Source organism: Heterodontus francisci, chromosome 5 (assembly GCF_036365525.1).
Source record: "Heterodontus francisci isolate sHetFra1 chromosome 5, sHetFra1.hap1, whole genome shotgun sequence".
In the NCBI taxonomy this organism is placed as follows: domain Eukaryota; kingdom Metazoa; phylum Chordata; class Chondrichthyes; order Heterodontiformes; family Heterodontidae; genus Heterodontus; species Heterodontus francisci.
Window position 1 is genome coordinate 6213025 of NC_090375.1, and position 13421 is coordinate 6226445.

At 45.3% G+C, this 13421-nt stretch overlaps 1 protein-coding gene across 10 annotated transcripts in view; it reads right to left on the minus strand.

The window, feature by feature from the left end:
- Positions 1-13421, minus strand: part of LOC137369700 (anion exchange protein 2-like) — a 405213-nt gene that overhangs the window by 173520 nt on the left and 218272 nt on the right. For all 10 annotated transcript variants that reach the window (XM_068031052.1, XM_068031042.1, XM_068031050.1 and 7 more), the window contains one exon: positions 9048-9213. In XM_068031052.1, the coding sequence (XP_067887153.1) occupies positions 9048-9213 (166 nt within the window). The remainder of the gene's footprint in view (positions 1-9047; positions 9214-13421) is intronic.

Genomic DNA, 13421 nt, shown 5'->3' on the forward strand with positions numbered 1-13421 from the left:
TACCGTGGCACTCCTGCCATCAGGTACATGCAACAACCACAGAATTCTTGCAACAGACAGCCAAAGGAGCTTTACAAGGGCACTGCGAGAGGCACAGAACAAAGTATCTTTTTAAAAAAGGTGAGGAGAGGTCTATCAAGTCCAAGGGGTTACAGAAGACAAGATTCTAAGTGGTACAGTAGTGCAGTGGGTGAAGCTATGGGATGAAGGACACTGAGGTTGTGAATTCAAATACCACCAGGTCAAATTGTGAAACTGAAGTCAATAAATCTGGTAATTCATTAGCTTGCACCTAATGAAAAGAAACAAGACCATGGAACCTGCCAGACTGTCAGTAAAATAAAAGCAGTTGGTCATTAAAACCCAACAGAGAACCTGCCACCCATGCCATTGTGGGATTTGAACTTTCAAACTCTTTGGTTGCTAGCTCAGTACGAAGCACTCAGCTGCTGTACTATTGACCACCTGAACTGCTGCCCCTGACCCCACATAACCACTGCCAAGTTTCCCATTTAGGAACAGGGGAGGTCATTTAGCCTCTCAGCCCTGCATCACTATCCAATTAGATCACAGCTGAACTGCACCTTCATTTACCAGTCTTTGTTCCATATCCCCTGATACATAAACCCAGGAGGCCATTCAGCCCCTCGATCCTGTTCTGCCAATGAGATTATGGCTGATTTGTTACCTACCTCCATATACCCACCTTTGCCCCATATAGAAACATAGGAAAATAGGAGCAGGAGTAGGCCATTCGGCCCTTCAAGCCTGCTCTGCCATTCAATACGATCATGGCTGATCATCCAAACTCAGCAACTTGCTCCCGCTTTCTCCCCGTATCTCTTGATCCCATTAGCTCTAAGAACTATATCTAACTCTTTCTTGAATATATTTAATGATTTGACCTCAACTGCTTTCCGTGGTAGAGAATTCCACAGGTTCACCACTCTCTGGGTGAAGAAATCCCTCCTCATCTCAGTCCCAAATGGCTTACCCCTTATCCTTAGATTGTGACCCCTCATCCTGGACTCCCCCACCATCGGGAACATCCTTCCTGCATCTAGTCTGTCCAGTCCTGTTAGAATTTCGTAGATTTCTATGAGATCCCCTCTCATTCTCTAAACTCTAGCGAATACAAGCCGAATCGACCCAATCTCTCTTCATATGTCAGTCCTGCCATCCCAGGAATCAGTCTGGTGAACCTTCGCTGCACTCCCTCTATAGCAAGAACATCCTTCCTCAGATAAGGAGACCAAAACTGCACACAATACTCCAGATGTGGTCTCACCAAGGCCTTGTATAATTGCAGCAAGACATCCCTGCTCCTGTACTCGAATCCTCTCGCTATGAAGGCCAACGTACCATTTGCCTTCTTAACTGCCTGCTGCACCTGCATGCACAAGGACACCCAGGTCTCGCTGCCCCTCCCCCTTTCCCAATCTATCGCCGTTCAGATAATAATCTGTCTTTGTGTTTTTGCCACCAAAGTGGATAACATCACATTTATCCACATTTTACTGCATCTGCCATGTATTTGTCCACTCACTCAACCTATCCAAATCATATTGGAGCTTCTCTGCATCCTCCTCACAACTCACACTACACCCCAGCTGTGTGTCATCTGCAAACTTGGATATATTACATTTAATTCCATCTTCTATATCATTAATATATATTGTGAATAGCTGGGGTCCTAGTACTGATCCCTGTGGTACCCCACTAGTCACCGCTTGCCACTCCGAAAAAGACATGTTTATTCCTACTCTTTCTTTCCTGTCTGCCAACCAGTTCTCTATCCATATCAGTACCTTACCCCCAATCCCATGTGCTTTAATTTTGCATGCTAATCTGTTATGTGGGACCTTATCGAAAGCCTTCTGAAAGTCCAAATACACCAATCCACTGGTTCTCCCTTATCTATTCGATGAGTTACATCCTCAAAAAACTCCAGTAGATTTGTCAACTGGACAGAACCAAAGTATGTATTTAATTGTTCTGCCATTTCTTTGTTCCCCATTATAAATTCCCCCATTTCTGACTTAACGTGACCCACATTTGTCTTTAATATCCTTTAATACCTTTGGTGAATATAAATCTGTTATCTCAGATTTAAAATTAACAATTGATCTAGCACCAACTGCCATTTGCAGAAGAGAGTTCAACATTTCTACCACCCTTTGCAGGTTAAAGGGTTTCCTAATTTCATTCCTGAAAGGTCTGGCTCGAATGTTTACACTATTTCTAAATCATGATGGGTCTGGACATTCAACATCATGAGGGGTCTGGACAGAGTAGATAGAGAGAAACTCTTCCCACTCATGAAAGGTTCGGGAATGCGATAGCACAGATTTAAAGAACAAATAACAGTACAGCACAGAAACAGGCCATTCGGCCCTCCAAGCCTGCAGCGATCTTGATGCCTGCCTAAACTAACACCTTCTGCACTTCCGGGGACCGTATCCCTCTATTTCCATCCTATTCATGTATTTGTCAAGATGCCTCTTAAAAGTCTCTATGGTACCTGCTTCCACCACCTCCCCCGGCAACAAGTTCCAGGCACTCACCACCCTCTGTGTAAAGAACTTGCCTCACACATCCCCTCTAAACTTTGCCCCTCGCACCTTAAACCTATGTCCCCTAGTAACTGACTCTTCCACCCTGGGAAAAAGCTTCTGACTATCCACTCTGTCCATGCCGCTCATAACTTTGTAAACCTCTATCAATTCGCCCCTCCACCTCCGTCGTTCCAGTGAAAACAATCCGAGTTTATCCAACCTCTCCTCATAGCTAATACCCTCCAGACCAGGCAACATCCTGGTAAACCTCTTCTGTACCCTCTCCAAAGCCTTCACGTCCTTCTGGTAGTGTGGCGACCAGAATTGCATGCAATACTCTAAGTGTGGCCTAACTAAAGTTCTGTACAGCTACAGCATGATGCCAATTTTTATACTCTATGCCATGACCGATGAAGGCAAGCATGCCGTATGCCTTCTTGACTACCTTATCCACCTGCGTTGCCACTTTCAATGACCTGTGGACCTGTACGCCCAGATCTCCCTGCCTGTCAATACTCCTAAGGGTTCTGCCATTTACTGTATACTTCCCACCTGTATTAGACCTTCCAAAATGCATTACCTCACATTTGTCCGGATTAAACTCCATCTGCCATTTCTCCGCCCAAGTCCCCAACCGATCTATATCCTGCTGTATCCTTTGACAATCCGCATCATTATCCGCAACTCCACCAACCTTTGTGTCATCTGCAAACTTACTAATCAGACCAGCTACATTTTCCTCCAAATCATTTATATATACTACAAAGAGCAAAGGTCCCAGCACTGATCCCTGCGGAACACCACTAGTCACAGCCCTCCATTCAGAAAAACACCCATCCACTGCTACCCTCTGTCTTCTATGACAGAGCCAGTTCTGTATCCATCTTGCCAGCTCACCTCTGATCCCCTGTGACTTCACCTTTTGTACCAGTCTGCCATGAGGGACCTTGTCAAAGGCTTTACTGAAGTCCATATAGATAACATCCACTGCCCTTCCTTCATCAATCATCTTTGTCACTTCCTCAAAAAACTCAATCAAATTAGTGAGACACGACCTCCCCTTCACAAAACCATGCTGCCTCTCGCTAATAAGTTTGTTGGTTTCCAAATGGGAGTAAATCCTGTCCCGAAGAATCCTCTCTAATAGTTTCCCTACCACTGATGTAAGGCTCACCGGCCTATAATTTCCTGGATTAACCTTGCTACTCTTCTTAAACAAAGGAACAACATTGGCTATTCTCCAGTCCTCTGGGACCTCACCTGTAGCCAATGAGGATGCAAAGATTTCTGTCAAGGCCCCAGCAATTTCTTCCCTTGCCTCCCTCAGTATTCTGGGGTAGATCCCATCAGGCCCTGGGGACTTATCTACCTTAAAGCTTTGCAAGACACCCAACACCTCCTCCTTTTTGAAAATGAGATGATTGAGACTATCTACACTCCCTTCCCTCGGCTCATCATCCACCATTCCTTCTCCTTGGTGAATACTGATGCAAAGTACTCATTTAGTACCTCGCCCATTTCCTCTGGCTCCACGCATAGATTCCCTTCTCTGTCCTTGAGTGGGCCAACCCTTTCCCTCGTTACTCTCTTGCTCTTTATATACGTATAAAAAGCGTTGGGATTATCCATAATCCTGTTTGCCAATGACTTTTCATGACCCCTTTAGCCCTCCTGACCTCTTGCTTAAGTTCCTTCCTACTGTCTTTAAATTCCTCAAGGGATTCGTCTGCTCCCAGCCTTCCAACCCTTACGAATGCTTCCTTTTTCTTTTTGACTAGGCTCACAATATCCCGCGTTATCTAAGGTACCAGAAACTTGCCAAACTTATCCTTCTTCCTCACAGGAACATGCCGGTCCTGGATTCTAATCAACTGACATTTGAAAGACTCCCACATGTCAGATGTTGACTTACCCTCAAACACCATTAAAGTAATGGGTAAGAGAAGTAAAAGTGACATGAGGAAAATCTTTTTCACACAGCGAGTGGTGAAGATCTGGAATGCGCTGCCTGAGAGTGTGATGGAGGTGGATTGTAGTGAAACATTCAGAAGGGAATTAGACTGTTATATGAAAAGGAAGAATGTGCAGGGTTATGGGGAGAAGGCAGGGATGTAGCACTAGGGGAATTGCCCATTTGGAGAGCAGGTGCAGACACGATGGGCCAAATGGCCTCCTTCTAGGCTCCAAATTCTAGACTCTCCAGCCAGTGGAAACAGTTTCTCTCTATCTACCTTATCTGTTCCCCTTAAAATATTGAAAACTTTGATCAAATCACCCCTTAATCTTCTACAGTCATGTTCAACAAGGGGAACCAGTAGCTGTAGTATACCTGGATTTCCAAAAGGCATTCAATAAGGTGCCACATAAAAAGGTTAATGGGCAAGATAAGGGTTCATGGAATTGGGGTAATATATCAGCATGTATAGATGATTGGTTAACACAGAAAGCAGCAAGTGGGTGTAAACAGGGCATTTTCAAGCTGGCAGGCAGTGAGGAGTGGACTGCCACAAGGATCAGTGCTGGGGCCTCAGCTATTTACAATCTATATATTAATGACATAGATGAAGAGACAGAGAGTAATTTATTTATTTAGAGATACAGCACTGAAACAGGCCCTTCGGCCCACCGAGTCTGTGCCGACCAACAACCACCCATTTATACTAACCCAACAGTAATCCCACATTCCCTATCGTCTACCTACACTAGGGGCAATTTACAACAGCCAATTTACCTATCACCTGCAAGTCTTTGGCATGTGGGAGGAAACCGGAGCACCCGGTGAAAACCCACGCAGACACAGGGAGAACTTGCAAACTCCGCACAGGCAGTACCCAGAATTGAACCCGGGTCCCTGGAGCTGTGAGGCTGCGGTGCTAACCACTGCGCCACTGTACGTATCTACGTTTGCTGATGATACCAAGGTAGGTGGAAAGGTAAGCTGTGGGGAGGAGACAGAGAGGCCGCAAAGAGTCATAGAGTTATACAGCACAGAAACAGGCCCTTCGGCCCATCATGTCTGTGCCGGCCATCAAGCAATTATCTATTCTAATCACATTTTCCAGCACTTGGCCCATAGCCTTGTGTGCTATGGCGTTTCAAGTGCTCATCTAAATACTTCTTAAATGTTCTGAGGGTTCCTGCCTCTACCACTCTACTACTAGCATTTTATACAGCTCCATCATAACCTCCCTGCTCTTATATTCTATGCCTCAGCTAATAAAGGCAAGTATCCCATATGCCTTCCTAACCACCTTATCTACCTGTGCTGCTGCCTTCAGTGATCTATGTACAAGTACACCAAGGTCCCTCTGACCCTCTGTACTTCCTAGGGTCCTACCATCCATTGTATATTCCCTTGCCTTGTTAGTCCTCCCAAAATTCATCACCTCACACTTTTCAGGATTAAATTCCATTTGCCACTGCTCTGCCCATCTATATCATCCTGTAATCTAAGGCTTTCTTCCTCACTATTTACAACACCACCCATTTTTGTGTCATCTGCGAACTTACTGATCATACCTCCCACATTCACGTCTAAATCATTAATGTACACTATAAACAGTAAGGGTCCCAGCATCGATCCCTGTGATACACCACTGGTCACAGGCTTCCACTCGCAAAAACAACCCTCGACCATCACCCTCTGCCTCCTGCCACGAAGCCAATTTTGGATCCAATTTGCCAAATTGTCCTGGATCCCATGGGCTCTTACCTTCTTAACCAATCTCCCATGCGGGACCTTATCAAAAGTCTTACTGAAGTCTATGTAGACTACACCAACTGCTTTACCCTCATCTACACACCTAGTCACCTCCTCGAAATATTCAATCAAGTTTGTTAGACATGATCTCTCCCGACAAAACCATGCTGACTATCCCTGATTAATCCCTGCCTCTCCAAATGGAGATTATTCCTATCCCTTTGAATTTTTTCCAACAGTTTCCCTACTCAACAGCCTGGGATACATCTCATCTGGGCCTGGGGATTTATCCACTTTTAAGCCCACTAAAACAGCTAATACCTCCTCCCTTTCGATGCTAATTTGTTCAAGTATATCACAATCCCCTTCCCTGATCTCTACACCTACATCAGCCTTCTCCATAGTGAACACAGATGAAAAGTAATCATTTAAAACTTCACCTACGTTCTCTGGCTCCACACACAGATTGCCACTTTGGTCCCTAATGGGTCCTACTATTTCCCTGGTTACCCTCTTGCCCTTAATATACTTATAATACTTACCTTGGGATTTTCCTTTATCTTGCCCGCCAGTGTTTTTTCATGGCCCCTCTTCGCTCTCCTGATTACTTTTTTAATTACCCCCCTACACTTTCTATATGCCTCTCGTGCCTCCACTGTTTTCAGCGCTCGGAATCTGCCATAAGCCTCACTTTTTTTCCTGATCCAATCCTCTATATCCCTTGACATCCAGGGTTCCCTGGGCCTGTTAGTCCTACCCTTCACCTTTACGGGAACATGTTAGCTCTGAACTCTCACTACTTCCTCTTTGAATGACTCCCACTGGTCTGATGTAGACTTTCCTACAAGTAGCTGCTCCCAGTCCACTTTGGCCTGATCCTGTTTTATCATATTGAAATCGGCCTTCCCCCAGTTGAGTACCTTTATTTCTGGTCTCTCTTTGTCTTTTTCCATAACTACCTTAAATCTTACAGAGTTCTGGTCACTATCCCTGAAATGCTCCCCCACTGACACTTCTACCACTTGTCCAGCTTCATTCCCTAGGATTAGGTCCAGTACCGCCCTTCTCTTGTAGGACTTTCTACATGCTGGCTCAAAAAGCTCTCCTGTATGCACTTTTGCACTAACACTATCCCAGTTAATATTGGGGAAGTTGAAATCCCCTATTATTACCCCATTATTTTTACACCACTCTGAGATTTGCCTACATATCTGCTCCTCTATATCTCCCTGACTGTTTGGAGACCTGTAGTACACACCCAGCCAAGTGATTGTCCCCTTTTGTTCTTAAGTTCTACACATATGGCCTCATTTGAGGAACCATCTAAGATATCATCCCTACTTACTGTAGTAATTGACTCCTTGATCAACAGTGCAATGCCACCTCCTCTTTTACAACCCCTCTCCCCTCCCACCCCCTACTGTGAGTACTGTGTGCAGTTTTGGTCTCCATATTTAAGAAAGGATATACTTGCACTGGAGGCAGTGCAGCGAAGGTTCACTAAATTGGTCACTGGGATGAGGGGATTGTCCTATGATGAGAGGATGAGTAAACTGGGCCGATACTCTCTGGAGTTTAGAAGAATGAGAGCCGATCTCATTGAAACATACAAGATTCTGAAGGGCCTGGATAGGGTAGACACCGAGAGATTGTTTCTGCCAGTCAGGGAATCTAAAACACGGGGGCACAGTCTCAGAATAAGTGGCCGATCTCCCTTTCGTAAATCCATGTTGACTTTGTCCGATCCTGACATTGTTTTCCAAGTGATCTGCAATTACATCTTTTGTAATGGACTCTAGCATTTTCCCCTTTACTGATGTCAGGCTAACCGGTCTATAATTCCCTGTTTTCTCTCTACCTCCTTTTTTAAATAATGGAGTTACATTCGCTACCCTCCAATCCATTGGAACTGTTCCAGAGTCTATAGAATTTTGAAAAATAACCAGCAATGCATCTACTATTTCTAGGGCCACTTCCTTCAGTACTCTGGGATGTAGATTATCAGGCCCTGGGAATTGATTGGCCTTCAATCTCATCAATTTCCCTAACACCATTTCCCTACTAATACTGATTTCATACAGTTCCTCCTTCTCACTAGACCCAATGTTCCCCAACATTTCTGGGCGGTAATTTGTATCCTCCTTTGTGTAATCTCTCCTTGTAACTTAACCCTTGAAGTCCAAGTATCATTCTGGAAAATCTACACTGCACTCCCTCTGAGGCCAATATATCCTTGCTAAGTTGTGCCCAGGACTGCTCATAGTTACTCCAGGTGTGATCTAACCAAGGTTTTGTGACTTAACTTCTCTACCCCTTTGTACTCATCCTCTAGGTATAAAGGTCAGCATTCCATCCGCCTTTTTGATTACTTTCTGTACCTGTTCATGACATTTTGATGATCTGTGTACCTGAACCCACCCAAGTCTCTTTGGATCTCCACTGTTTCTAGATTTTTACCATTTAGAAAGTACTCTGTTATACCCTTTTTAGGTCCAAAGTAGATGACCTCACATTCACCTACAATGAAACCGATTTCTTGTCACAGTTTTGCCCATACACTTAATCTATCAATATCTTTTTGTAATATTATGTTTCCAACCCAATAAAACTCTCTCCATCTATCTCACTCTTGGAAGTTTCAGCTGAGCACCCCACAATTTCAGAGTCATGGCTGACACTAAGAGATCAAGGTCACTCAGCAGAGAGCAGAATCCTTCTGATCTCTGTGCTAAATCGGCATCAGGCTTGGCATTGCAGGATACTGATGCAGCAGTTTAAAAAAAACAACTCACACTCAAAATCTGCCTCATCGAAGGTGCGCCGGACTTCATCCACATTGCGACTGGGTGCATCATGCAAGAGATCATCGAATCTCTCAACGCCCCAAGTCTTATTCAGGTCATCCTCATCCTCATCTTCAATCCTGAGCGATGATGGAGGAAGCAGGTCCTGATCTGTCTACAAAAGAACAGAAACAACCATCAAGCACCCGATTTATAGCAACACACACCTTGCTGTTTTTGCTGGAGGTGCCCAGTGTAGATTGTGAAGGGTTGAGTTTGCGAATGGGCAGTCCTTGATTGGAGCCTTGCCTGTCCAGATGGCTGTCAGATTGCCCTGTCAGGATCCAGCTGCCCTCCAGTACCCTGCTTCATGTCTGACCACAGAGAGGGGCCACCAGGTACCACAGTCATGCCCAATCCTGGTCACACCCAGTTTACAGCACGGTCCCTACTTCATAGAAACATACAGCACACAAGAGGACATTTGGCCAATCGTGCCTGAGCCAGTTCTTTGACAGAGCTCTTTCCTCATAGCCCTACAAATCCTTCCCGTTCAAGAGGACAAAGCAGCCCGCTTGATTGGCACGCCATCCACCACCTTAAACATTCACTCCCTCCACCACCAACGCACAATGGCAGCAGTGTGTACCATCTACAAGACGCACTGCAGCAGCGCACCAAGGCTCCTTAGACAGCACCTTCCAAACCCGCAACGTCTACCATCTAGAAGGACAAGGGCAGCAGATGCATGGGGACACCACTACCTGCAAGTTCCCCTCCAAGTCACACACCATCCTGACTTGGAACTATATCGCCGTTCCTTCACTGTCACTGGGCCAAAATCCTGGAACTGCCTCCCTAACAGCACTGTGGGTGTACCTACCCCAAATGGACTGCAGCAGTTCAAGATGGCAGCTCACCACCACCTTCTCAAGGGCAATTAGGGATGGGCAACAAATGCTGGCCTGGCCATGTCCTGGAGGGATATGGGAAGAAGGTCCACGGTCAAACAGATAAGTTTTAAAATGAGTCTTAAAGGAGGAGAGGCGGAGAGATTTAGGGAGGAAATTCCAGAGCTCAGGGCCCAGGCAGCTGAAGACATGGCCGGCAATGGTGGAGTGATTAAAATCGGGGACGTGCAAGAGGCCAGAATTGGAAAGGTGCAGATATCGGAGGGTTGCACGGCTGGAGGAGGTTACGGAAATAGGGAGGAACGAGGTCACGGAGGGAGCTGAAAACATGGATTTTAAAACTGAGGCGTTGTTTAACCAGGAACCAATGTAAGTCAGCAAGCAAAAGGATAATGGGTGAACGGAGCTTGCTACAGATTAAAACACGGGCAGCAGAGTTCTGGATGAGCACAAGTTACTGGAGGGCAGTAAATGAGAGGTCAGCCAGGAAAGCATTGGAATATTCGAGTCGAGAGGTAACAAAGGCATGGATGAGGGTTTCAGCCACAATTGAGTTGAAGTAGGTGTGGAATCAGGCGACACTTCAGAGGTGGATGGAAACAGCCTTGATGTTGGAGTGAATCATAGAAACATAGAATGTTTAAGGCACAGAAAGAGGCCACTTAGCCCATCGTGTCTGTGCCGGCCAAAAAATGATCCATCTATTCTAATCCCACCTTCCAGCATTTGGTCCGTAGCCCTGCAGATTACGGCACATGAGGTGTATATCCGAACTCCTTTTGAATGAGTTGAGGGTTTCTGCCTCAACTACCCTTTCAGGCAGTGAGTTCCAGACCCCCATCACCCTCTGCGTGGAAATATTTTTCCTCATCTCCCCTCTAATTTTTCTACCAATCACTTTAAATCTATCCCCCCTCGTCACTGACCTCTCTGCTAAGGTGAATAGACCCTTCACCTCCACTCTATCCAGGCCCCTCAAAATTTTGTACATTTCAATCAGATCCCCCCTCAGCCTTCTCTGTTGCAAGGAGAACAACCCCAGCCTATCCAATCTTTCCTCATAGCTGCATTTTTCCAGTCCTAGCAACATCTTCGTAAATCTCCTCTGTATCCTCTCTAGTGCAATTACATCCTTTCTGTAATGAGGTGACCAGAACTGCACACAGTACTCAAGTTGTGGCCTAACCAATGAGTTATACAGTTCCAGCATAACCTCCCTGCTCTTGTATTCTATACCTTGGCTAATAAAGGAAAGGATTCCATATGCCTTCTTAACCACCTTATCCACCTGTCCTGCTACCTTCAGGGATCTGTGGACATTCACTCCAAGGTCCCTCACTTCCTCCAGACTTCTCAGTATTTTCCCATTAATCGTGTATTCCTTTTCCTTGTTTGACCTCCCCAAATCACCTCACAATTCTCCAGGTTGAATTCCATTTGCCACTTTTCTGCCCATCTGACCAGACCATCAATATCTTCCTGCAGCCTAGAACTAACTTCCTCACTATCTACCACAGGGTCAATCTTTGTGTCGTCTGCAAACTTCTTGATCATGCCCCCTACATTTACATCCAAATCGTTAACATACACCACAAAAAGCAGGGAACCCAGTACTGAGCCACTGGAATCAGCCCTCCAGTCGCTAAAACAACCATCAACAATTACCCTTTGTTTCCTGCCACTGAGCCAATTTTGTATCCACCTTGCTGCATTTCCCTGGATCCCATGGGATTTTATTTTTTTAACCAGTCTGCCATGTGGGATCTTGTCAAAAGCCTTGCTAAAATCCATGTAGACCACATCAACTGCACTACCCTCATCTCTCTTCCTTGTTACTTCTTCAAAAAATTTGATCAAATTGGTCAAACAAGATCTTCCCTGAACAAATCCATGCTGACTATCCTTGATTAACCTGTGTCTTTCTATGTGACAGTTTATCCTGTCTCTCAGAATAGATTCCAATAATTTGCCCACTACTGAGGTTAGACTGACTGCCCTGTAATTATTCGGTCTAACCTTCGCTTCCTTTTTAAAAAGAGGTACAACGTTAGCAGTTCTCCAATCCTCCGGCACCACACCTGTATCCAGTGAGGACTGGAAAATGATGGTCAGACCCTCTGCTATTTCCTCTCCTGCTTCTTTTAACAGCCTTGGGTACATTTCATCTGGCCCTGGTGATTTATCAACTTTCAAGGATGCTAATCCCATTAATACTTCCTCTCTCCCTATGTTTATCACATCCAATACTTCACACTCTTCCTCCTTAACTACAATATCTGCATCGTCCCCCTCTTTTGTGAAGACAAACGCAAAGTATTCATTAAGAACCATATCTATATCTTCCGCCCCTACACATAAGTTACCTTTTTGGTCCTTTATAGGCTGTACTTTCTCCTTAGTTATCCTCTTACTTTTAATGTATTGAATAAATATCTTTGGGTTCAGCTTGATTTTGTTTGCCAATATTCTTTCATGCCCTCCCTTTGCTTTCCTAATTTCCTATTTGATTTCACCCCTCCACTTTCTATACTCCTCTCGGCTTTCTGTAGTATTGAGTTCTTGGTGTGGATATGGGGTCAGAACTCAGCACAGGGTTAAACAGGATACCAAGGTTATGGAAAATCTAGTTCAGCGTCAGACATGGCCAAGGAGAGGGATGGATTCGATGGCCAGGGAATGGAGTCTGTAACAGGGACTGAACACAATGGCTTCGGATTTTAACAATATGGAGTCAAGGAAAGTCTTTCTCATCGAACACTGGATGCTGCACAAACAGTGTGAGAAATCAGAGGCAGTGGAGGGGTGAGAGAGCTGCTGGTGATGAGGTAGAGCTGGATGTCGTCAGCTTACAAGTGGAGCTGATGTGATCTTGGATGATATCGCCCAGGGGCAGCATGAGAATGAGAAACAGGAGGAATCCATCAGACCCTGGCAGACAATTTGTAACCCATGATGAGTCTGTAGATGTCCCAGCAGGACCGTGCCGTACAAGGCTGAAGCATTTGCAACCATCTTCAACCAAAAGTGCTGAGTGGGTGATCCATTTCGACCTCCTCCTCCTGAGATTCCCACCATCATAGGTTCCAGTCTTCAGACAATTTCATTCACTCCACGTGATATCAAGGAATGGCTGAAGACACTGGATAAAGCAAAGGCTTTAAAGGCCCGAAAAACATCCTGGCTGTGGAACTGAAGACCTGTGCTCCAGAACTAACCCTTAGCCAAGTTGTTCCAGTACAGCTGCACTGGCATCTACAGGACAATGTGTAATATTGCCCACAATTCAATCCGGCCAACGACCAACACCAACCCCCTCCGCTCCCCCCAACCCTCTCCCCATGAGTCTACTTTCAATCATCAGCAAAGTGATGGAAGAGGTCGTCAACAATGCTAACAAGCAACACTAACTCAGCAACAAATTGCTCACCAATGCTCAGTTTGGGTTCCGCCAGGGCCACTCTGCTCCACACCT